Source organism: Haemorhous mexicanus, chromosome 5 (genome assembly GCF_027477595.1).
Source record: "Haemorhous mexicanus isolate bHaeMex1 chromosome 5, bHaeMex1.pri, whole genome shotgun sequence".
NCBI classification, from domain to species: domain Eukaryota; kingdom Metazoa; phylum Chordata; class Aves; order Passeriformes; family Fringillidae; genus Haemorhous; species Haemorhous mexicanus.
In genome coordinates, this window is record NC_082345.1 from 38053063 (window position 1) to 38080413 (window position 27351).

General features: G+C 38.8%; 1 protein-coding gene across 7 annotated transcripts in view; it reads right to left on the reverse strand.

Moving 5' to 3' along the window:
- Positions 1-27351, reverse strand: part of NAV3 (neuron navigator 3) — a 249998-nt gene that overhangs the window by 88862 nt on the left and 133785 nt on the right. For all 7 annotated transcript variants that reach the window (XM_059846871.1, XM_059846869.1, XM_059846870.1 and 4 more), the window contains 3 exons: positions 16529-16637; positions 14388-14771; positions 10853-10972 (listed from right to left, as the gene is read on the reverse strand). In XM_059846871.1, coding sequence (XP_059702854.1) covers positions 10853-10972; positions 14388-14771; positions 16529-16637 — 613 coding nt within the window. The remainder of the gene's footprint in view (positions 1-10852; positions 10973-14387; positions 14772-16528; positions 16638-27351) is intronic.

Genomic DNA, 27351 nt, shown 5'->3' on the forward strand with positions numbered 1-27351 from the left:
GTCAAATGAAAAGAGAATGTAATTTGCTAAATCTACAGCTTAAGCATTCAGCTCTTGAATCTAATAATGTGCCATTCAGAAAGACGGGACAACGCGTTTGGCATAATTTCTAGATTATGGCACACTTCTGCAAACAGTATTTTGGAAAAACATTCAAAGGTGAAATAACAAACAATTAACTGGGAAAGATTCAGTTGTGTAAAGTTCACTCAGGAGCATTTCTGTTTGCCTAAAAGATGAATAGTAAACATGTAAAGATTTAGCACTGTCCTCTGAAAATTTATTTTTATTTATAGCTTTTCAACCTTCATAGTGCAAGCCATCTTGACATTATTAGGTTACTTACAATTCTCATTTTTTTAATCAAATGATTTTCATTTATTTTGCTTAAACTTTCCTATTTTTTTTTCTTTTTAGACAGTAGTTAATTCTTGATAACCTGGCTCAGGTGTTCAAATAAAACTCCTATAAAACCAGGTGTGAGATACTTAAGTTGGATTAGTCTTAGGATTTATCTCAAGCTTTTATCCCAGTTTCTCCTTGTAAATACTGGAAACAAACCCCACAAAGCTGCTACTCCAATACAGGAAGGTGGTAGCAGAAATAGGAGCATTTCCTTGCAGGTTTCAGACAGCAAATATCACATTATTCAGTTCTCCCTTGTAGTAGAGTCGTGTCTGGCTAAAGGAAAGGAGCACTTGTCAAGGAAATAGCTATGGGTACCTCAATAAGCATTATTCAAACCCACTACAGACCAAGGACCAAAATTACATGTGGCATTGATGACCAGCTACCTTCAGTATTTATTGCCTTTGTGCTGACGTGGACCAAATAGCTGCAGTAAGTCCAAGAATCTGGGAAATCATCACCAAGGAGCAATAATACCAAGGCAGCAATCCAAAATTAAGAAACTCTCTATCATCAATTCTCTGTGATGTAGGCTGTTCTTACTGCCCACACTGGAAAGCTGCAGAAATGGATTCAGAGTTTTTGGGGCTCACGTATCACTACTCTACAATTCAGTGGCTGACACATACATACACAAGCCTGGTCATTTTAAAGCTTCCAACATTTCCAATCCAACAGATGTATTTCAAAAGAAAATAAGTGGAAATTTTATTGAAAATAAGCTGTTTAGGGAAAGATGTTGAAAATCTTGTTAGGATATTAGGTTTCAAAATTTATCTGGAAGGCTCTAAATTATTGTTGTCAACACCTATTATTTTTAATACATGAAATTTTTTTTCCTACATGATTTAGCATTGAGTTTATCCACTTGATATTAATCCATTTCTCAAGTGTGTGGCTGGTATCATTAATTTAAATGATTAGAAAGAAAGATGTACTAAAGAAGGAATCATAAATTTCTTTCTGCACTGAACAAAGGAAAAAGATTTGTAAAACAGAGCAATTCAGTTATTTACTATGCATCAGAACATGTGGGTTGTAAGTGCCACACTGAGTCAACTCTTTTCATGAAGGGGAATGATTTTAACTCAAAGAGGAAAAATAATAATTCTTCAGCCTTAAAAAACCATGCTGATTTCTCTTTCAATAACTTTGATGTACAGAGAAAGACTCCATTTTAGGAAAATCATTCTAAAAGCCCTTGAAAGATAACTCCTTCCACTAAGGAACGATCCCTGGGTGACAGGCTGTCACTTTACTGCAATGCTCTACTAGGATTTATTTTATTTAAAATTAAAAGAAAAAAAATTAGCTTTTTATTTTAATTTTTCAAAACAGTTATATTTTATCTTACATAACCCAAAAGATATATGTCTAGCAATGTTCCAAGTACAATCAATAGAGATATGGGCTTCCAGATGGTGGTTCATGAATCATGAAGATTATACACCTTTGCTGATCTCTGACTTCTCAGAAAGCATTACACGTCCTCCAGTCACCCCAGACACAGACCACTTAATTTTTTCTACTTTAGTATTTAAATCAGTAAATTAATATCTTAGAGAAAGATCTAGGTTTGATTTAAAAATATGAAGTACCTTTATTCTTCATATCTTGTTCCTGAAATTCACAATGCTATTAAAATTGTGTGAGTATTTCCAGTTGGAATCAAAAAATTCAGCTTTTGTGTCCTGGCTATCAGTATGAATCTGTTCACTGATAAACTGTCAGAGGATATGCAATACATAACTTCGTGTTTTCTGACTCTGTCGTTTCTTTTCCAGAAACTGGTTGAAATCCTATCCATTTGAAATATCCTAACTTCACTTTTAAATCAGTATAAATAGTGTCTGATCAAAAACTGTTGGGTATTTAAACATAGAAGACACTCACTTATATCAGTAAGATTTTTTTCTAGATAACGCACTTAGAGGAATGACAAACACCAGTTTTAACAGTCATTGTACTTCCCAGGGCAATGCAATTATTTCCAACACTACACATGTATTTAAACTGCACTAAAGCAATTTTTGCTCTTATGAATTTACATTCACAGCAGTTGATATGGTTAGCAGCCATTTTACATTCTATTCTGCAGTATGAAACATACCAGAGTGCAATGCATTCAAAAGGAATAAAAGAGAAAATTCAGCACATCAAAAATTAAAGTAAATGCACATAGGTAAGAGATTAAAAGTTTATTTTTTATTAAGTTAAATTTAATTAGGTAAATCTGGTTTTAAAATTGCCTTCAAATAATGTATTTTTTATTATTTTAGATTATTCAGTTCACTAAGCAGGTTTGAATTATAAGTATATTGTATCATTTTCCAGAAAAACTTCTGTAGAATTCATTGAGGGTTCCACTCTAAATCTACACATCTGATCCTGCTTAAATTGTTATGACAATCTTTTGTTTACAAAGGAAATCTTTGAAGACTTAATATTTTAACAATTAGATACAGATGAGATTAGTGCTGTAACATCAAAAGAAAACAAACTCCTAGCATACTGCTGAACCAAACATTTCCCTGTGTGGAGCTGAGGTTGTCCCGAGGGGCTCAGGAGGGGCAGGAAGCCTCCACAACAGCACTTGGACAACAGATTGATGAGGGAGGCTTGTCTTTTTCTCTCTCCATCAAAAGACTACTCAGAGGTGACATCCTTAAGATTTATAAGTAAAATGTTGATATAAGAAAATTGAGGGAATTTTTTATTCCAAAAGAGAAGGTTAACACATGCTGTGCTCTGCAGCAGGCAGCCTGCAGCACAGGGTATTCTACACACTGGCTGGCAGGTTGTCAGCCACGTGGTATTCTTCCCAGCTTTCCCTTCATGCTCTCTCCCTTTGAACTCACTCTTTAGCCAGCCTACAGTGTTCAAAGTCTGTTTCTCTGTCAAGGAAAATAAAAGGCTCCCATGTTTTTTAACCTGCACAGCTTTAGAGACATCCTTCTTTTCATTTTATTTAATCACAGATAACCCATAACCAGTTTCCATCTGGATTCCAGCTATCTTTAACCACTAATGATAAAGTTATCTAGCTATGCAATTTCAGTTCCAAAATGTATTGAACATCACTGCTTTCCTGCAGGCCCAGGACAGAGTAGCCCTGTTTTGCTGCAAGAGCAGCCCATTGCAAAGGAAAGAGTCAAAACCTTTCAATTTCCCTCTTGTGCACTGGAAGCAGCACCACAGCCTGAGCAGCAAAGTGCACTCACATTTTAGATGTTTAGTTTAACTTAAATTCATTCTTCCTTTCACTTAACTATTTTTTCCACCTGTCAGCTAGGAGAAAGTGCAGGTGTACAAAACAACAGTACATTTAACCCCTTCCTTATGGCACCTCCTGAGTGTAACAAGCCCATCCTGATGGGGCTCTCCATTTTTATCTATTTCTCATTGTTCTAGAGGTCTGCTGAAGTTTCTGAATTCATATTTTATTTGAAGTAAACTTAGACCTAATGAATCCAAGGCAAAGGATTTTTATAGTGTTACAAATTAATTGTTTTCCATGAAAGGGTTAATTGGAATGTTCTTATAATTCATAGACTTAGTTTGACAAGCAGGCAATACCTCAGTCTGGATGCAACTATTATAAAAGCAGTTCTTTAAAAACTGACTTAACTAAGAAAGAAGTATCTCTCAGGCAATTTAGAACAAAAGACAGCTTAGCAATCATGAGCTGCTTCATCTCCAGTAATAAATCATCAAAATCCATATTTTTATATCCAGTTTTATGAGGCTTCTGTCTAAAACACTATGTGCTTGTTAATGTTAGAACTTTAATATCAATTGGAGCTATTTTATTACAAATTTCAATATGATTTTTTTAAAAATAGCCATGCAGGAGAATAAAATGACAATATTTGTTTCCTCCAGCCATCAAATTAATTGAGACATTTTAAAGAAATTAATTTGTTTTTTGACTCCAGGACTCAAGTAGGTATCACATGGGAGATTCAAGTTCTTGAATTTTATATTTGAGCCTGGGTTATTTTGGTTAAGGATTTAAATCATACTACCCATGTTTTATTCTAACACAAAGAGGCAGTACAGTAGTCTTTGCTGGCAATAATGAAGTACAGTGGTGGACCAAAATGCTGCTGCTGCTGAAACTGTAAGCTGAGTCTTAGAAAACTTTTATCAAATAGACTGATACTCTCTTCAGAAGTAGATTGCAATCAAAATAAACCATCTCCACTTTGCCTGAAGTCAAGAATTAGAAATCTGTTAAAAAAAGATAAAGTCCTGCCTCACTTCAAATACCTTTAAATCATTAAACCAAGTTTTGAAATAAGCATAAATGCCATAAGACTGCATGTCATTAATACCTACCTCCACACCATCTACTTTTCAAAAGTACATTTATGAAAATATTATACATGTCATCTGTAAAGAGCCAGCCTGTGGTTCAATAAACCTGCAGCAAACCAAATGTTCAGCTCATTTAGAGAATGTGTTTGTCTTGTATTCCTGCAAAAGTTTGAATACTTCTTTCTAATATTTCCTTTTCAATCTAAGCTGAAACTAGTTGTCCCTCTTTCTTCCACTTATTAAAAATTTCAAAAAGAGAAAACTTAATCTGTCATTTGCAGCCTGGGCTTGTTCTAAGGTAAACCTCTGCCATTCACATTTGCCTTTTCTGACTGTGATCTTCATATGTAAGCTGGGTGCAAAAAAATGTGTCTGCAGAGGTTATGTTGCAGGATCATGACAGTTTAATATACTAATGACAGCATGCTGACAATGCAGTTTGTTTATGTCACTGATATTAATATAGTATCTGAACCTAAAACCACACAGCTGGTAAATGTTTCCATGCTTTGGTTTGTGGTTCTATGGGCAATTACAGTAGATGTTTAAAGTGAATAAGGAAGGGTGAACCTCACAAAATTAGATCAAAGTCCAGTTGCTTTTCTTATTTTATGTTGTCCAAATCCTGACTTTTGAAAGCATGACCAGAAACAAATCATACTAATTCAAATAACATTCTTTCTAAATTAATAATGCTGTAGAAAATTGTATTACTGAAAATTTTATTTCTCATTATGCTTTTGAAAATAAGGAATTCATCCTCAAAGAATTCTAAATACTTAACAACATAATGAGCCAAAACTCCAGGAGTGCTCCTTTTGACACAATTACTCTGCCCTTCATGCATGGATACACACATATTTATGCTTTAGGTACTTAAATTTAGCATCCATACTTTGGAGAAACAATAAAAGCCAAGATACACACTGAAATAGATACTTCTAACTAGTAACTTTCTTGATAGCCTAGCAGATGCCAAGATAAGGAAAGATTTACACCAGAGACTATGAAAAAGCAGGATCATTTGAGCATAATAAAAAAGTAAATGGTGGGAAATGTTAACAGCAACAGCTGTGAAAAGAAATTAGAGAAGATTAAAAGTATAGAAGAGAACAATAATAGTAAAAACTCTTTAAAATTTAAATTGCTTCACAAGAGAGATTCTATAATTACGGCTTCTATAGGAATTTGAACAGTAACTGCAAAAACAGTGAGGTATAGATACTTAAATTTTTTCCAACATCCTAAGAACTTACTAATATTATAGAATCACAACCAAAAGAATGATAGCAGATCACACAACTATATGAGCCATGCTGACTTTAAGACCTACAATGACTTTTTTAGATTGTGAACAGAGTGAGTCACAGGCATACTGAGTGGTGAAGGCAGATGCAAAGATACTGGAAGCTTCCCTACACAGTGAAGTTTTACACCAAAACTCAGTTTTGCCCAAGAATGCCTTAGACAGCAAGAAGAAGGCAAATCTGTTTCTGTGTTTTATTATTTATTATTTCATATCTGTGGGATGGATATTTGTATTTATTGCCATAGACACAGGTATCCAGTGTTGGAGAGACCTGGATAGTTGGCAAATAGCTGAATGCGTGCACACAGTGCATAGCTCAATACTCTGGCAAAAACATTTCCTTTACCCATAGTAAATCCTGCTCTGCAGCCAGAAGCAACAAAATGAAACAGGTAATAGTTGCAACTTGGCAGAAAAATGGTCACATCGATACCAAACTGCAGAGACACACAGCAGGAAACACAGTATCAGTACAGTGATGAAACAAACATCACACAGATTCATCTGATAGAAAGGCAAAAAGTAAAGTATGCCCCTTTGGAGTATATATACAATGGGGTAAATTCCAAATGACAGCAGAAATTTCAATGTGCTTCTGAACTGTATGGTATGAGAACAGGCATTGTATTATATTTGGATTTTAAGTTACTGTTCATGGTGTCTCAGCTTTTTCTGATATGACCAGCTCGATGAAACAGAGCTCCCAGTTCAATGCACATTAAACTCCAGAAACGTTTCTTATTCAAATGCACAGTATTCCAACTCAAGGCTCATCTACTCAGACAAACACCAGAAGAAGACTTATAGTCACTCAGGCAGGAAGTTAGCTAATAAACTACAGGCAAAATCTGGAATTATTTTATTATAATTAATAATGTATTGTGGTGATTATGGTTTGGCTGAGAACAACCAGGCCAGCCTGAGCTAGACTGAGATAAGTGCCAAATCTTCTGCACATGTGGCAGATGGTGGAAGCATTTGGGAGATTCCTTATGCATAAGAGGCTCAGATTCAATGCAACAGCAAAGTAGCTGAAGTGGGTCATGACAGAAGTACATTAAGCAGCATAAACTTTAAAGCTTTGGGTTTCATCCAAAAAAAAAGGTGAAAGAGCAAGAATACTGCATTCAAGGGATGTGAGGGGAAAGTGGTTGTGCAACCTGTGTTGACTCATGAAGGTGAAGAAGCTGCAGCTAATGACACACTGCACTAAGCTCTGCATGTATAGGGAGTAGAAGGATGATGTTTGAACTCAGTGGAGCTATATCCCCTTTTAATAGGGCTTACTTTAAACTTCCTTAACAGTTTTCATGAACATCATGGGGTGGTTTGGAAACATTACAACCTACATTGCAACAAATCTTATTCTTCCGAAGAACATAATTCATTCTCTGTGCTTATATCTAATCTCTTTTGGCTCATCTCACTTTGAAAAAGGCTTTGAAATCCAAGAATGTTCCTCAAATACTCCCTCTCCAAGTCTCAGAAGGCAAATGCTAGAGCGCAGAGGAAGTAGACAGGACAATAAATGAAATGTAATATAATACCACTGAGAACTCTCTTAGCCGTATCCCATGTTATACCCGATAAAGAAAATCCATCTTCCTCTCTGATTAATTTCTCACGGTAACTGAAACAAGGTAAATTGGAAGGAATAGGCATTTATTTGGAAAAAAAAAAGCGTCCAATTAAAAAAAAATAAAACAAAACCAAAACCAACCAAACAAAAAACCCACAAGAAAACAAAAAAACAACACTTAATGAAACAACTGTTGACATCTGATGCTGCCAGTGTCCTTTCAGCTTTTACAATTCCTTCACCAGAACAAGCAAGTTTGCTGCACTACTTTCTGCACCAGTGTGCTTTATGCAAGCAGTGCTTTATGAAAGCAATACTTAAGCCTCGGCTTATGTTGACTTTGTGAATTCAACTTTTATGAAGTTCAAAGAGCAATTCAATGTTATTACGGGGATGAGCTCTCTCAGGCTAGGTTTCCAACATGGAGATCCTTCAATCCTTTCTTTTTGGAAAGACGTGGAGATACAGGTGCTCTCTGAAACAATTTAGCATTATCACACTGGGGAACCTTCCTGTTTTTTTACACGATCCAGGAAATGAGAATCAGTCTGAAAGTATAAATTTACCAAAAACAGTATCACCCTTAGAGATACCAGTCCACATCTCTAAAGAGCTAACAAAGAGAAAAAGTTTTAAAATATAAGCAGAAGATATAACTTGTCAGAAAAAAAACCCAGGTTGAGTTTTCATGAACATGGGATTGCTGTCAGCAAAAGTTGCTGCCTCTAGTAATGGGGAAAATACCAAATCTCCTCTCCCGCTTGCTCCCGATATTTGCAGCATATAATTTATTTTCTGCCCAAAAACCGATGCCAGCAGAGTCTTCTACAACAGAAAGGCAAGGGCAGATCATGCCAATTATGAAAAAGGCTTACAGTAATGATACCACAGAGAAAATGCATGTGTCCTTCACATATCTACTGGGATGACAGTGAGGAAAATAATCCTCTTGCACAGAAGTTCATCATCCCAGTGGCAAGGCATACCTTGAAGCTGTGACACAAACCCCATTATTTTTTGTTCAGAGTAGACCAAATATGTTGCAAAAGGCTGTATGAGATCAGATGCAATCTTAGGTACTTACACTGTTGTGAAGGAATGAAGCTTAACCTGCTGAAGTCTCAGCAATCTCTATTGCTTTTTTTCCCCCTGATTTCACATCATAAACGTGGCACACATTCTTGAAGATCATCATAAACAATATTTTTCTACCCACCACAGGTTTTTTTGCAACCATGGTAAGCATGTGTTTTATTATCATCAGAACTCATAAAATTATTTACATTTCACACTTCCTAAACAACTTTTGCTTTTTCAAGGAATAGCATGCACTTATATGTAAAAAACCTCCCCCTAATGTCCACAAAGAATGATTAAGTTTGTAAAAGTAATGTATTGAAAGGTAAGGGAATGCCAGAAATTGTCTGAATAGCCATAATTTAAGTACCTTATGCCTGTGCATTATGAAAAACCTTTCAATTAAATATTAACATAGTATGTTCCATGAAGCCTTATTTAGAGGGTTTAGAAGAACATAGGAATCCAGCTTTCTTTCTTTGTGTAAGGGAAAGCAGTCATTACTTGAAGTTCTACTTCACATTTGTACATGATAGAGTTTGCAAAATATGTATGAACCAGCACACTCTACAGAACAAACAGATACCTACATTAAGACAAATAAATATCCAGTGTTTGAGTGGCATCTAGAACTTGAGGAATACTAAGGAAAGGTAAAAAACCCCTTATTTTGGACCTTTTTTTTCCCCCAGGAGAAATCTGCATGGTTTGAAACCTGGGTGTGAATATTGCATGGTGGGAAGAGCTCTAATAACTTCCCTCCCAAGGGAAAAAAGAGAGACATACAAAAACGTGGGCACTAGTGACATTCTCTAATTACATGACTTGCAGCCTCTAAATTTTCCACCCTTTCTCTCACTTTGAGCATAAGGTTTCTGTTCTCACATACAGAGCTCCACAAAAGTCCCTCCTGCCCACATCTCATTTCTTCCTTCTGTTACTGCGTGAGTTCTATCCAAATTATTTCCTTACATGCCTACTGCACACTTTCTCTGGTCTTTGCATCATGTCAGTGCTTGCATTCCCAGGAACCTTTCCATGTTCATTTGAATTTCTATCTAAAACAGGGTTTTTCTGCAAGGCCAAAAAATGCTCTGCTGTCAGCTAAAGCAACCTTCCTTTTTAAGTAAATGGTTTCATAGATGAAAATTATGTCCTTTACTCTGATGCATTGCTGACACTGTTTGACCAATGCAGACTATTCCTAACTTATGTCACAGGCATATTTTCATCAGAAAATGTGAAAAGTAATAATTATATCATACCTAGGTAAATATCCTAGAACTTTTTCAACTCATTTGACAGGTTTATAAAACCAGAATCATGAATCTTTGCCCCCTTTGTGACTGAATACTTTTTTTCCCCATAAGAAATGTTATTTTAAAACAAGGGCACTCCAATTGACCACATAACATTTTAGACTGCCAAATTTCACAGCTGTTCCTTATCTCTTTGATGGTCTGACCAAAACCTCAGAGCTGACAGCTCCAAGTTTTGCAAAATCTGGATTATGAATTTTTATTTCTCAGATGCAGATACAAGCCACCAATATGAATCTACTTTAAGCTTAAGGAAAAGGAAGAGACATACTAGTGGCAGCATGTTTTTTATGCTGACACCCATCTATAAGGGCAGGTTGGAGTTTGTTTTTTCACGCTGTACAAACAATGGGATAGAACTCCAATTCTCACTTCTCACTACTTGCTGGTATTGCCTTCTTCTGGTACTTGCAAAGGGCAAAACAGGGGGACACAACCATTGCTCTGACTCCAGCCAAATCCAAATGTGTTTTGAACCATGTCACCAGGCACACACAATCTGTCTGCTGCCTAGAGACCACATGAATTTTCCCTTTGCTCATCAACTGATAAGGCAACCTGTAAAAATCATGTCCCAATCATTTCAGAAGTTTAAGATTGCAGATAAGGGCTTCTTAATATTTCTCTTTCATCTACAAAAAAAAATTCTTCCTGAGTCTCATTCCCATGTGAGAAATTTGCTTTTTTCCCCCACTCATTGTGATATTTTCTATTTTGGGTGCTCAGAAAACTCGCAGCCTCAGAAGCTTGCTTCCTATACCTTATTTCATATTTTAGCAAGTATGAAGCATGCAAAATATTTATAGAGCTCAGACAGGTTATTACTTAGCAAAGCACTGTTACCTGTCAGCATCCACAGTCACGTCATGAACCCCTCTCTGGATGACGTCTCGAGAAGCAGCAAGGTCTGGTATTCGGTTCAGACTTCTTGTATATAGGTTTAGTCCTCCATCTGTCATGTACCTGAAAATAAATTTATGGTCAATCAGTGGGAAATGCAGCCATCTGGCAACGTGTTTCACTTCAAAGTTAATGGTCTGTGAAATTCAAATGTTTAAGGTACAGATTGTCTTATTAGATGGCGGACTTATACCAAATATTCCCACTTTATGTGCCCGGCACAGGGAGATTGGCTATCTGCCTGTTTTCTGGGATCATTTGCCTTTTTCTCTGATGGCTTACAGGCCAATCTCTTTTACTAAAATCTTTTCAGACTGAAGCCCTCAAGTATGTTCAAAAGCACATTTTAAATACTGGGGTTTTGCCAAATAATAGCACCAGGTGCAAGAAAAATCACTCCAGCTTAAAAAAAAAAAAAATTAGTTGCATTTATCCAAACAGATATTATGAACCCAAATTCATAGTCCCTGTTGGGATGCAATTATTTAGATATGAAAGAGATATTCACTGAAGACCTTAAAATACTATTTAAGAACACTTTTAATGTGTGTTCCTTGTACTTGATTCTCACCACATTATAATGCACGTCTAATGAAACAGTGAGTATAGTGCTGTTTACTCACTAGAGAACCATTAAAAGTTTATGAATTAAAAGTACCAGTAATAATTTCTGGAATGTCTACCTACAGTTTGGTTGTCTCTCTGAGATGTCTTGGCCCTTATAATGGAGCAGCATCACCAGTCTGTCTTACCCACAGGACCACTCCATTATGTTCTCAAAGGACCTTTTGTTAAACCATCCTCCCTCTTAGGCTCTTGTTCTTTCTGTTTCCCTTTTATATTTTCTGATAACTTTAATTTACCAACAAAGTTAGCATAAATTTATTTTTGAAGGGCCACGCACATGAATGGCACTGAACATAGAAGCACACATATTCAGAAAAAAAAATTCTGCACCTCACTGAACCTATTCAGAGTGAAGTACAGACTTACTGAAATAGGTGTAGTCCCAGTGTTAGGTTGATGGCTAAAATGATCTCCCAGATTTTACTTATGATCTCCCAGAGTTTACTCATGATCTCCCAGAGTTTACTCATGATTCAATCTTTAACACAAGCTCTCCTTGATCCACGAAATCGTGCCACATAAATCCACCTTTCAGTCTAAGTATGTGTGCAAGCACACAAACATTTAACTTCAGTAATTACAGAGAATCCCAGGCACAAACCAAGGCACGCACACACACTGCTGCTGCTCCAGCTGTTCTGTTGGCCCTCTCCCTGTGGTTCCTTCTGGGAGCAGATTTAATTGAAATCATCTGTGACAGAGACCTGAGGGCCAATTCTGGGAGTCTGGGAGCAGTCTGGGAGCACCATCTGCCTCTGCCTCCATCCCCGTGGCTGGGGGAGGCTGAACAGGGGCAGGCCTTGAGAGCAAAGCTGCAGGACTGGAGCCCTGTGTGGTAGTTCCAGTCTGAGAAGGCGGCGTGTCCTGGGTGGCAGTGTGGGTGAAGGCAACCTCAAGTGCATTAAAACACAAAGGGTTCCTTTGATTATTTTCAACAAAACTCTGAGGTGTTTAAAGCATGGCTGAGATTTGGATGGCAGTTTGGCAAAGTGTTTCTGAAGCCTTGGTGTCTGGAGTTTGGAGAAGGTAACTTCACATTTGTTTTCAAAGGTAAATTAACAGTCACATTTATATATTATATTCATTTTTTTATTAAAGAAAAAATTCAGAATTTTTTTGACAGATTATTTAGCTAGCAGTGAATTATCCAGTAGATTCTACAGCTCTAGTATTGCGTATTAAATTTAGCTGTGGCTTGAATGCAATCCAGATTATATGAATTTTTTTCCTGCATAAGTAAGGATAGACTTGAGAAGTGCAAGAGGCCTTCCTCGCACTAATTTCTAATTACTGCTGCATTTTTTCCCCAAGTGTTTAAAGTAATTAAACTGATAATGGAAGAGGCATAGAGGAGATAAGACTTTACATGCCTCAGTGAATCCTGAAATTTCAGAGCTTATCAACTTGTTCTTAACATTTACTGCACCTAAAAATGTTAACTGAGCACAGAGCAACTTACTATCAATTGAGTTATCCTTATTACAGATGCAAAGAAAAGTCACATAAGATGACTATATTCACCCTTTAATGTGATAAGCTAATAAATACAACTCATGAGGCACTGCAAAGGATTCCATTTTTTAAAATTTTGAATAAAACCATGCATCTGTTGAAGACAGCATTAATATTTCCTTTATGATAAGAGGTCCTCAGACATTAAAGTAACATTTTTCCTTATGTATTTTCTCTTTTCTAGCACATATAAATATGGCATCCTACTTGACAGTCATTAATGATGTGTTGTGGACAATGTTGTCAGCAGCGCTCTAAGCACAGATCACTGAAAAAGTCGACCAGGGAGACATAGGAATATGCCTTCTTTAAAATGATGCTTTTTCTAGAGATCTATCTTTGGATGGTGCTTGAGATGAGACACTACTCTAGAGAGCTTAGATCACAGACTTAGATTTCCCTTTAGGAATGTATCATATTCAATTTCGTCCCCCACTATTCTCTAATCGTAGCTATGCTTCAAACTAAGAGATTAGATTGACAGCAAGAATTCTAAAATTATAGAGTGAAGCAGTGTGGTGTGACAGGTACTCCAGGTACTCCATGGAACTTCTATTTAACATAGTGTTACATCAGTCAGCAAGCAGCCTTGGAGTGCCAACAGCAGTACTGAACAGTAATTTAAATATGAGTAAAACTGTAACATGGCTGTTCTTTTTTAATGATGTTCTAGGAGCTCTAACTTACACAGGACTGAAGTGACTTGTGCTCCTAGACTGATATAAGAATTGTTGAATTTGAATGCAGTGCCTCAAATTGCAGTACCCCATCTGATTGAGCAAACAAAAATAAAAATTCTTCCTCCTGGATACACTAAAAGAGTAACTGGTCTAGTCTTTAATGAAAAGATATTACTGCAGCTCAAATGATATGCACCACTGAAAACCTACAATAAAGGCCCATTACAGTGACTATGCTAGACAATATCTGAAGTGGAAACAGAAAGTCACTGCTGTCAACAACTGCTTTTCATCAGCTGCATGCAATGCCACACCTACCATCTCAAGCAAAACATAAAAACACCAAAAGAAGACTCATCCTAGGGAAAGCAATGCAAAATGATGGCTCACAGGACAACTAGAATTTTCCAGTAAGTAATATTGAAACTCAAAGTTCACAGCAAAGTAATTTTGGTGTTAAAGGAGAAGAACAGGATTCGAAGGCAGCCGAGAGTATCACTGGCAGATTAGAGGCTTATTTTTTTTTTTAATATGTATGTGTATATTTTTACATTTTCCAACTATAATGCAACTTCTGCTTGTGTGCCAAAATTTTTAGAAAAATCCTTTTACTCCTACCAATCACGCATTAGTTCAAATGGGGAAAAAGTGCTGCTTACCCACTGTTGATGTCATCTGCCCTCAGGCTTTTCCCGAGAATGTCTCCATCACTCATGTAGCCACCAACATCAGCTTCAGAGGATATGTCCAAGTCAGCAGTTCCCTTCTCACTCATGTCAATCTGTGAGATATTTCCAAGGCGAGAGACAGCAGCCCGGCGGAGCGGGGTGGTGTACATGAAGCGAGAAGGGTCTGTGTGTATGAAGCGGCTGGCGCTGCTGCGAGGATAACCAGCACCCAAGGATGGAGCATCTCCCGCCTGCAGCCGAGGACTGGCCTGCCCCAGCCTCCAAGTCACAGGGGTCGATCGGCTGGATAAGCTTGGGATGCTTCTCCCATTCACCTCCGTGGTCACAGTGCTGTCAAAAGTTGTCTCCAATGTGCTGCCAAACAGAATGGAGAAGTCAGTGAACGGTGCTTTCTATGTTCCTGAGAAATCAAGAAAAGTGAAGGCTGGAGAAAAGTATATTTGTTTTTAAAAATTCTCTGTCTGTATATGGTTTCACCATATGCACACAGATGCTTGTGTATGCCCTCAGTACTGAGGCCAGTCCTGTTTAGTATCTTTACAAATGACCTGGATGAGGGGATTGAGTGTCCCTTCAGTCACTTTGCTGATGACAGAAAGTTGGGCAAGAGTGTTGATCTGCTGGAGGGCAGGAAGGCTCTGCAGAGGGGTCTGGACAGACTGGATCAATAGGCTGAGGCCAATTGTATGAGGTTGAACAAAGCCAAGAACCAGGTCCTACTCTTGGGTCCCAAAAATCCCGTGCAGTTCTATGGGCTGGGGACAGAGTGGCTGGAAAGCAGCCCAGCAAAAAAAGAGCTTGGGGTGTTGGTGACAGTGGCTGAACATGAGCCAGTGTGTCCCCAGGTGGCCAAGAAGGCCAATGGCATCTTGGCCTGGCTCAGCAATGGTGTGGCCAGCAGGAGCAGGGAAATTGTTATCCCCCTCTACTCGGCACTGGTGAGGCCACACCTCAAATCCTGCATCCAGTTCTGGGCTCCTCATCACAAGAAAGACATTGAGGTGCTGGAATGAGTCCAGAGAAGGGCAGTGGAGGTGGTGAAGAATCTGGAGCACAAGTCTGATGAGGAGTGGCTGAGGGAGTGGCCTCAGGAGAGACCTTATCACTCTCTAGAACTGCCTGAAAGGAGATTGCAGTCGGATGGGGATTGGCCTCTTCCCCTAGATAACAACTGATAGGAACAGAGGAAATGGCCTCAAGTTGTAACAGGGGAGGTTGTAACAGTAGATATGAGGAAGAGTTTCTTCATGGATAGGGTTGCCAAGCACTGGAACAGGCTGCCCAGGGAAGAGGTGGAGTCACCATTACTGGAAGTATCTACAAGACTTGTAGAAGTGGCACTTTGGGACAGAGTTTATTGGTGGACTTGGCAGTGCTGGGCTAATTGTTGGACTTGGTGATCTTATGGGTCTTTTCCAAACTAAACAATTTAATGGTTCCATGATTCTATAATCTCTGCTTGTGGGAATGGTGCCAAACACCCGGTATTTTAAGATTAAAACAAGAGAATTGACCCTAGAGGTTTTATTAATCTGTGCATATGATTGAAGGTGCTGTGGTAAAACTATTTTGGTGGAAAATCCACCATACGAGTGTGTGACTGAACATAATCACATACATGGAATGCTTGAGACATGTTTTGTGTATTACAAAATTAGCAGAGACCCCAGGGACCAATCAGAAGGTGGTGGTTTATCTGTAACAAAATTTAAAGGGAGCTCATGTGGGAAGAAAAGGAAGGAGAGGGAAAAAAACACCTGGAGAGATCATAACTGTAATACTACACCAGTGTGTCTTTTTCTCATTGCTGACATATTTATTTTTTATATTTAGATTTTTCCTTGCATATGATCTCATCCCCAACATCTATTTATAAAATTACCTAAAATAAATTTTATCAGCTTCTAAATAAATGTGTATGAAACAATAATTGTCTTTATGAATGATTCTATAGGACATTTTGACAATATAGTATATTAAAGTCACATGTAAGTTGCTAAGGCAGTTTAGTGTCATAGCTAATTTTCCCTTTCAAGTCCCTCATTCATTCAGCAACTAGTAATACTCTCCCATGGTCCATATTTTTAGTAGTCTACACAAAACCAGTATACCTGTGGCTTATCTGGGTTCCTCTAAGGCTGGACATAGTTTCTTCCAAATTCTGTCTCAGGTCTGCAATGTTCTTGACAGTTCTCATTCTTCTTGTTTCAGGGTCTTCCCCTGGAAGAAAACAGTAAAATCAGCATATGCTTTAGCATGTGAGTTTATAAGGTTGAATAAAGGGCACACATGTATCCAGCTGAGAATGCACACATACAATTGTAAATATCTTTCAATATTAAAAAAAAAAAACTTCATCCTTTCATTAATAAAACACATATATGGTCATAAATAACATGTGGTGTGTAAAAAACCCCACCAAAGTATTCCTGTTAAGGCAGGCCCAAATCTATTAATGAAACTCTGATTTACAGTGTTGGGATTGTTATCCTCTGTAATCAAAGCAGGATGCAGCCCCAGACCACTTGATACATTATAAAGTCCCTTTTAGTCCTTGACATTTTACATAACTCAGTAGGAAAAAAGCCACAGTAAATCTGTGATCTGTCATCCCAGAAAAAACTGAGATGACTCTTAGAAAAACTCTTCAGCCTTCACTTAACATTAACACAGGCTATTTCAAAGAACTTCTTAAGTAAGGCACTTAATAAAGCATCTTTCCTAGACTGTAATGCTTTTCTGGAGAAGGATATTATTCCTCATATGGGATAAAATAAAATATGTTTCTTGGGATACAAATGTGAACACTCTGAGCACACACATAATTTATACAATTAGATGTTTCAACAACCTTCAGGATCCATTGTGAAAAGCTAGTCTCATATCTCAGATAATGAAACTTTCAGAACTTCAACTGGAACAATATTTACTTCATACAATTAAAAATAAATTTTAAAAAGGAGAGATGTTATATATGATACGTTACAAAAGAGAAACGCCATAAACCTCAAAGAAGCCTCCAGTGGTCATACAAAAAAAAAACAGAAACGCAGGTTTTCAAGGAAATTCATAGATCAAAGAAGTTTAATTCATTTTACTTTTGAACAACAAGAGAATTTCAAAAGAAATTTCATGACAAAAGTCTCTGATTTGTTCAAGGCTAGTGTTCTGATCATGTCCTGTATCTTGTAAGAAGGCTGGCAAGAAGCATGAGTATTAGAGTTACATGTAAAATGCTGAACTTGAAGTGCAAATAATTCCTTTTTGACTCTATCAATTACAAATTTCACATGATACCTCCTAGACCTTCTGCAGTCAGGTCCTATTGCCCAAACACTCTGTAGGCTGCTAAGAAAAATCTCAACTCCTGACATTAAATGGAAATAAATTATTTCATATAAATTACATATAAGCTTTAATTCCTCCTCAATAGGCAAATGATGCATTTAACAAGCCAACATAACCTGCAGTTATGTCATGGCTTAATGTCAAACCAGCTTTCACAGCAAAGCCATTTTGAGGGTTTCCCCTCTACCCTGCCCTGGTTGTGTCTTTTGTCCTCTTCACTGCAGCCAAACAATCCTTCGGGAAATTATGTTTGCTTATTTCATCACTCACAACAAATTCTTCAGTGCTTTAATGATGCTAAGGTCTGTAAATGTCTGGTTTGGCACCATGGAACTGACAGCGGGATCAACTCCTGGGCGGGATGGAAAAATGAAGTGGGGATACAGGCCCTGCACTGCTGCCAAACTCTCTCTTCTCAAGCCACACCCCAAGGCCATGTCTGTTCACACATTTAGTTTCATAAAATAAACTACCTGAGTACATTTTCACAGGTAGTGTCTTGCAGGACACAAATGTCTGCAGTCAGTCACTGAAATTATTTACAACTGTTCCGTGTTTCAAGCTAGATGTGTTTGCTAAAGCACTGACAATCAGTGTACCCGTGGATCCCAGCAGCTCTTTGTAGAAGTTTCTGTACCACCCTGGAGATTCCTGTGAGGCAAAATGGCTCATGGCCAGGCTAAGCTGAAAACATTTACATCCTGTTAGACTCAGACTGCTTTTTAAAGCCCAGACAACTTCCAGGCACACTGTCCATGCCTGCCTCCAGCTAGTTGTCTGTGGTGCACTCAGTTCCTCAGCCACTGCCCTTTGCCTTCCCTGCTCTGCCAAATGCATGCAAATTGACTTCCAGGAGCACGTTATATTCCTGCCATAATACCTAGGTAGGGAAGATCCAGGAAACATTACCTGCCCTGCCTTGAACCAGAGGTGAAAGAATAGCTTCTTGGTATAGGAAAATCTTCTGTTTACACAGAAAGACAAATTCTGGGGTCTATGCAGGCAGAATTAAAGGCAAAGCAATTCTTTATATTTATTTGAGGAACTGAATACAATTCATATTTTAGAATGATGTTGCCCTTTTCCTTCCTTGTTTATCCTTGTCAGTTGTCCTTTGCTGTATGTTAACATTGCAAATTCTTGCAGCAAAAATGACAGCAGCTGTCTTTTTTAATATGTATTGCACAGTAAATGGCATGACAAAGCCTTGAGGTATAATTGCAATACATTAAATAAAAAAGGTACATATATGGCAGGCTGCCAAGATATATTTTCACAGTACAGAATACTTTGCTTTCAGACAAATTATACCATACAATTACTGTTATTCTATCCTGCAGAGGTGAAAAGCTTGAGATCTAATATCTTTTGATCTCTCAGTGACACAGCAGATAATTTCCACCAGTTTTAACTTAAAAAAAGTTAAAACTGAAATTTTATTATATTAAAATACTACCAAGTACTATTTTAAAAAAGTCTCACACTAACTGCTAGAGTGATTTGAAAGGAATAGTTCTTTTTTCTTTCCATCATTCTCTAAATGTCACTGGAATCCTGCTGTATCATGGATGAACAAGTCAGAAAGTATAAATAGTTGACAGTGAAGAAATTTTCTGTACTGAGTAGAAGATCCTATATTTTCACGACAGCAGTGACTCCCCATCCATATCAAGTCTCCTTCTGTAAAGAGGACCATAGGGATCATGAATATGTTGATTTTTCTGAAAACTAGCTACACTGTGCCTGCTAGTGGAGACACTGTGGTGCTTATTGCATCAGGACTGGGTTCAAAGGCACCCCAGACTCCTCTGGGTACCTTGTTTCTTATAATATGGCACACTTATCATAGAGTCTGGCCATATTTGCAGGACCTAACATATCAGAAAAGGACCTAACATGTCAGGACCATATCAGAAAAGCTCTCTTGTTATCTCAAGTGATTCTGGTTCGTACACTGAGAAAAAACATTCTGTTTCACACGTGGGGAGACTGGGATAAGTCAAAAACTAGGGTAACCTGAAACTTTCTGTCAAAATTCTTCAAGAAAGGCAATTTTCTCCAATCATTTTTAACTTCATCATTTATATTAAACATGAATATTCTAAAAGATTGTCCCCAAATTTTTTGCCTATAAACAGTGAATCATTATTCCCTCAGTAAACTTCTGGAAAATACATTGATTTCTTACACAGTTTGGGATCCATTCACAGGAAATCAAAATAGACATTTTACAGAAACCACTAGATACCCAGGTCTGACTTTTACATTCATATTTCTGAAGCTCCCTCATAATTACATTCAATATTATTGTTCATACTAATTTCTGTTCTTCTGCACATGTAATCACAGCCCAAAGCAAATGGGAGAGTAACAATTCCATCAATTGTCTGATTTGTATATGGAAGGATTTACAAATAATAAACATTTCCCAAGAGAATTGTCCACTATGAGATATTAATTCAATTCAGAAAGGAAAGTACCAGTTTTACCCTGCAAGCAGGGAAACTGAGGCTTACAAGGGAGCAGGGATTTGTCAGTGACAAAGAGCTGAAGAGGAGCAGAGGCAGGTTTGAGCTCAGTCTTCTGTGTCAGCAAGCTTTTGATCTCTAGCAGAAGCCCTCTTAACCTACTGGTACTGTCTAATAATAAAAGGTATGCATACAAAGAGAATTCCTATTTCTTTCTTGCTTTGAGGTAACAGGTTTTACACTATATACACAGCAAAAATTTTGTCCCTAATGTTTAAACACAATCAGGGCTAATGTATCTACCAGCAAGAAGCTCCAGGCTAGACACATGGCATATAACCTTGGAAAAGCAAGCAGCTACTTCAACCATTTAACTGACTGAAGAACAAAGCTTTGGAAATCAACACTTTGAGCACTCTTAAAGGGCTGATAGATGAAAAGTAACACAGCAGCCTTTGAAGCACCTATGGCTGTGGACTTCAAATACTCACTGGCGTGCACAGATATAACAAAAGTGGCTATTTAAGCTGCACTGAAACTCTGGCACTCACAATTCCACATGTAGGGGTGCAGTTATCTGCAGGAGGGCTAGAGAAGGGGGAAGAAATACTGCAGGGTCAGTTTGTGGGAAGGCTGAGACATGTTTTGTCCCACCCAAAACTTGGACTCAAGGTATCGATTTCAAATCAATGAGAAAAATGCCAGTAAAATATATTGATTGAACAATAATAGCAGTGAAATATTTCACGTTATTTTTCAAAAAGCTGAGCAAACTATGTTCAGTTATTCACAGGCTGCTGCTACCCCTGCACCTATCACAATCAATTTAGACATTTGTCTTCATTTCACACAGTCTTAAGAGGTCATAGTAAGCAAACAAAGAAGAAATGGCTAGTCCCTATTTTTGCATACTACTGCAAATAAACCCAGTTCTGTCTTGGGAAATCACTGTCAAGATCAAAAATCTGCTCTGTGCAGATATGTGCTAACACTTGGGTCTCCTTCTGCCTTTCCTGATGTCAAGCCAAAGTTAACTTACCTAAAATATCAGTATAAAGGACCTGTTCTAGGTCACCCAGCATTGTTATTATGACATCTTCATCCAGATGTGCAGTCCCTTCACGCAGGCACCCTTCCTCCTCCTCCTCTGCCCAGGTCCTGCTGGGGAAATGGGATGTGCAGGATGCATTTTCATCATCAGATTTTTTGCTCTCCTCATTGTCAGTCTGAAAGCCTTCACCTGTACACTGATCTCCTGACCTCCTGGATGTCCTGCTTCCAGCAGGGGGTATCCCCTGAAAGGCTTGGGTTGTGGTGAAGCCGGAGTGGCAGAGAGAGTGCACTGACTGCGAGAATGCCTTGGACAGGGAGCCCCTGCACCCAGCTTCTGCACGCCGCTGTTGGTAACTCTGGCTGCACTTGGAGGCGTTTCCAAACCAGTTCTCCCTGTATGAGTATCGCCTCTTCTCCCCTTCACTGATGAGCGTGAGATTGGTTAGAGACTTCTGCTTCTGAAGACGAACACACCCTGGTCTAACCTCCGTGCCTTTAAACACTGACAATTCAGCAGATCGCTGCATCTTTCCGGCTGGGTCTCACCTCAGTCAGATTTCATGTTTCTGAGACGGACAGCAGCTCAATTCCCTGGAAGCTGCAGGCGGTGCTCCCCGCATCGCCGTGCACCCCAGGTAGCACAGGCTTGCACTCGCAGTGAAAGCACAGCTCCCACGTGCACTCTGCCTGCTGGAAGGGGCTAGACAGGCACAGTCATCTTCTTTAAAATGACGCTGCTGTCTCTGCTCAGCCGCTTCTCGTCCGTCACATTAATCTGCAGTACTTACAGTCATTTTCACTTCGACTTCTCTCAAGCAGAAGAGAGTTGATCAAACACTCTGCTCCAGCACAGAAGTAATCCCAAAAGCCAACTGTGTTTTCCCCTCTCCATCCAATCACCGGTCTCATCGGAGCGGCGGGCCTGCATCTCTTTCTACACTGCTGCCTTCTGAAATCCAAAGTAGGCACAAGTACTGTCTCGGGCTTTTCCCTCCCTCTCACCAGCTCATGACTGATCCTAGTGCACAGCTCTTCACTTCAGATGGGCTGACACAGAACTGCAAGTACAGCCTCCACGTCAGAGCTCAATAAAGAGCCAAAATTAACCACTGAAGCACAAGCCTCCTTGCATTTTAGTATTCAACCTGCATTCCCAGATATATGACTCTTCTCTGCTACTGCAGTGAATGCTGCTGGCTGCCATGGCAGCAAACATCCTGGTGAATTAAATCGGAGACACAGACGCCTCTTCCCAGTTTACAGTGCCACAGGTTTCAAGACACAGCTTCACCTGAATGGGATGCTACAGTAACAGACCTAGCTCATGGTCAAATCCTATTTTTCTTCCCGAAAGGTAAGGATGAAAAACTATTTCTTCCATATCACTGTTACTCCCTATGCAGGAAGCTAAAAGCAGACTTGCAAAAGGACCTTCAGTCTTAGCAAGAAATTGCAAGGCTCTAAATATAAAAAATGTAATCTAATATCATAAGACAAGACATGGAACACAACAGTATTTGTATGGTAAAATGATTCATAAAAGGAAATATTTAATTTCTTTCTCCTTAGAAAGCTACCCTTTTTGCACCTCTGTGAGATTCAGAGGCAAGTAAAGAATTATAAAATCTGTAAAAAAATCATTGTTTCACAGTATTCTGAAGAAAACCTATTAGAGGAGGAGTAATTTATTTTATAAAGCAAATTGGTATTGTGTCAGAAATAAGTTCAGCAATTTTGAATGCTATTTTTAAATTCATTATCCAGGGAGAAAGAAGACTCATGCTAAAATGTACATATTTTCTCACAAAGAAAAAGATATTAGTCCCAGAAATGGACAGATGAACAAAGAAATACCTGAAAGAATTATAATTTTTTAAGATAGAAACTTTTTTATCTAGGGGAAATTAATTTCACAAAACATTATACAGAAATCTACAAATAATAAAATTTCTGTAAAAAAATAAACTGCTTTTGTCACTGTGAAAATATGTTCATCTCAAGTCTCTACCTGAAAAACCTTGACAGAAAAATAACCTTTAAAAATGCCACCCTAAGAATTACAAGCTGTTTGCAGATTTTCTGTATGAATAAACAGATGTTAGCAGAAGCCTCAGTGTGTATTTCCTGTCTTTCACTGGTTCAGTTTACAGTTTTTGAAGATGCACAGGGGAAAAATCTTGGAAATTTCAAAGGAAAGGTACATTTCTTCCTAGATAACTCTCAGAAACACAGAAAAACTCAGAAAAAAAATCAGTAGTCCAAAGTAATGGTGGTTTTTCCATATTAAAGCACCAGAATTCCAAGAAAGACATGTTTCACATCAAGAGGAGGTACCACTCCCATCCCCACCCAGAACACACAGTCAAAGAGGAGACAAGAGGAATGGTCTGTCTGCCTGAGTACAAAACTATCCCAAATATTAAACGCCCATCACTTTTTCAGCATGGAAACAAAAGACAGGACTGCTGTGTTTACTCCAGGGTCTGCCAGCTGCAGTGACATATGGGCTCTTGGAAGGGTTTTACAAATGTGCTGGTGCCAGCCTGCAGCAGAGCAGGTGTGGTGTGGATGCCAATGGTGTCTCAGAGCTGCTGTGGTGCTGGTGTTGTCACAGAATACCAGCACTGCCTGCACACTCCTGTGTTGGTGTGCACTGACAGTACCATGGCTGTCCCAGACTGTCCCAGACTGTCCAACATGCCTGATTAAGCTGTGGTTACTAGAAAGTCCTCACAGGGAGGTACTGACAATAGAAAATTTCAAAAAAAGAAGGGTAGTCTCACTCTTTTTGCATTAATTGGTTTTATATCCTAAATTTATACTCAAATTGGTACCGTGTTCTCCATTGCTACATTTTGAATTAACAAGAAGGATAATGTTTTTTAGCTCAGTTGGTCAGAGCCAAATGCTAATAATGGCAAGGTCATGGATCCAATCCCTGTGTGGGTCATTCACTTAAGAGCTGGACTTGATCATCCTTCTGGGTCCTTTCCAAACCAAATCAGACTGTGATTCTGTGATTTGGCTCTGTGATGCCAAATTTCTCTTGGTGATTGTCTTGGAATCAAAAGAACAGGCTCTTTTCCTACCATAAACTGCAAGTCTGAATCTCTCCCTGACATTTCAAATCCATTGATAACTTCCCCACCTGCCCTTTCATGCCCCAAGACCTGCAGGTAGTGACTTGTCTCCATGGTAAGCTGTAGGCAGATGTGGACCTGCTCTGCCTCCTTCCAGGCTCCCAGTGTGCACGGTCACATGCAGCAGCCTGCACTGCAGAGCTGCAGCTGGCCTCAGGAGCCCTTGTGGCCAGGGCACCCCTCGTGCTCAGCACTGCTCTGCTAGGGAAGCAGTGCATGGCACAGGTGCTCAGCTCCAACACGAGAGACCAGATACAAGCCTGCAGAACTGGACAGGTACAGTCAGTGCTCTTTCCAGCTGGGAACAGAAAAAGTTATGGCAGGGGATGAAAAATGTTCACCCAATGAGCCACACCACACCTCACATCCCATACGGTGCTGTCAATAGGTGCACACCCCTCCAGGCTGGACGGGTCTCTGGTAGTGACACAGCTGCCTTGGCCAACACAGTGGGGCTCAGTTTCTCTGCTGACCTGTTACTTCTCCCAGCTGAGCTATTCATTGCACCAGCTTCAGAGGACACAGGCCACAGACCATCAAACTGCAAAGGGAACGACACCTGGACTGTGTGAGAGCCGTGTGAGGGCAGCTGGCAGCTGCAGCATTTGCCTGCCTCACTTCAAAATACACTGAAAACACAATGGGACCAATGCTTTTCTACAGAGGTTCTCAGGCTAATCACACAACCTTCATTCAGCCTTCCTGTGTACAGACATGTTACTACATCTCCTAATTATGAAGTTAAATGAACTTTTCTCCCATTAATCCCATTGCCTCACATGGTTGACAGGCCATTGTGATCATCACCAGATACAGTGGATACTTATTTATCTTAGACCAAGTACTCAGCAGAAACGACCCTGAATTTATCCTTGTACTTCACCACATCTCTCTGCAGGGCGTCATTTGCCAAAACATAAAACAGCAACGTGGAAAATTCTTAGGTTTGTTTCTTCAAAAAGTACTTTCTAAAGCTCAGCCCTCCATTTTAAAATGTTTACATATAGCAACCAAAAAATACATCTTTCTGTGGTAAGAAGAAAGTATAGGAGACTAGAGGAGAACAAATGTCACAAGAGCATTGTTCCCCAACTACCTTGCAATTCCGTGTGTTCTCCACCCACCAAGCAGGAATATGTTTACATTAAGAACATATTAGGGAATTTCCTCACTCTATCACAGCCAGTGTAACACACTAAATTTTTACAGACTCTTTCATAAAAGGAATTGCAAAAAGTATTTTAAGAACTAATAATCTTTGGGCAAATTTTGCTGTCAGATAAGACTTTCTTTGAAGTCTCAGTGGATGGTTTAGAACCCTACAAATGAATTATGTAACAGATCTGGAAATGCATATGATTATGAATCTCTTCAGCTAAGCTTACTTGAAAAAAAAGTAAACTATTCCTGCATGTATTAATTATTTCTTTCAGAGAACAAAAAATTAAGCACAATAAACATAAAATATTTAAATTTGAATGTTTTTATGCTAATCCTGCCATTAAGATAGGCCTATAACTTTTAATAGTACTGTTTCATTTCTGCTTCATCCCTCAGATTTTAAATAATTAGTCAATATTTATAAATTCATGAATAATTACTTAATCAAGCACTTTGCATTAAGCTCTTAGAACATGCCAGCACTTGAGAAAGCCAAATGTTATCACTGATTTCATAAAATAATACTTTGTGGCTTACGGACATGTACAATTTACAATGGATTATTAACTAATTAACTTGCTGACAGCCTTCTCCAATAAACCTGCTGCAGAAAGTGATAAATGCCACAGCTATTTAAAGAAGAAATAGTTGGTAAGAAAGTCTGAACAATTTGTTCCCAGCCATACCATGAATATCAACAACCAGCTTGGGTTTCTTTATTAGCCTTTATTGTCATTATCATTTTATAATCCTGTTTATTAAGATATATTCCAGTTTTGTAGAAACTGAGTGGATAAATACTAAGTAGTCTTGTTGAGGCAAATGGTATACAAAGTACATGCAAGAAATTGTGTTCATATTTGAATGCAGAATTGCTCCTTATTTAGGGGACTCAGATTCTGTCTGGGATTTCCCGGACAGAGGTCTGCACACCTGTGTGCCTCAGGAGCAACAAGCCTACCACACACAGAACACACCAAACTACTCCTCAGGTGTCTCCTGCCTACAAACAGGGCTCATTCAGAGGGAGTACATGTATCATTGGAGCTGTGCACAGAGAGGGGATTCAAGGTGTGCAGGAAGACTTAAAACTGCTCTAGGTGTACTCTAGTGCTGATCACCGTGTGCACTGTGGAAACACTTGGGGCTGCTCTGGCTGAGCTGTGGAATATTCAAAGGGGAAAAAAAAAGTAGACAAAAGTCTGAAGCACTTCAGAGCACATCTAGAATAAATTCCCAGCAGAGACATGGGAACAGATTTACAATACCTCTGCCAAGATGCAGAACTGGCTTTAGGCATAAGCCATGTATATCTTCACCAAGAGCAGCAGATTATTGGTGATAATATAAAAATAAAGAGAGTGTCCAGTTTATCAGGACAACCACAAGCTACACTTCTGAGTCTGTGCCTATACCAGCCTCCCCACCTCCCTTGCTTTCCAGCACTATTCTCTTATCATGGCTGTGCAGGTAAAACCAAGAAATCCCTTCCAAAGCAGTGGACAGCAAACACGCTGTCCTTTCACCAGCCCTGAGCTGGAAGACAGGAGAGGCTATAAAGGTAACCAGCTCCCTTGCAGGAGGAAGACAGAGCAGAAGAGAGCTGAAAACTCCCTCTACAGAGTCTTGCTTTACTTTCTACTTTCCCATCACCACTGTTTAGACAGTAGCTAAGGGGTGTGAACTGCCTTGCTGGACACAGAAAGCAGAGCCATGACTTTTCAACACTACAGCAAGGAAATTAACTTAGGTTTTGTTCCTGAA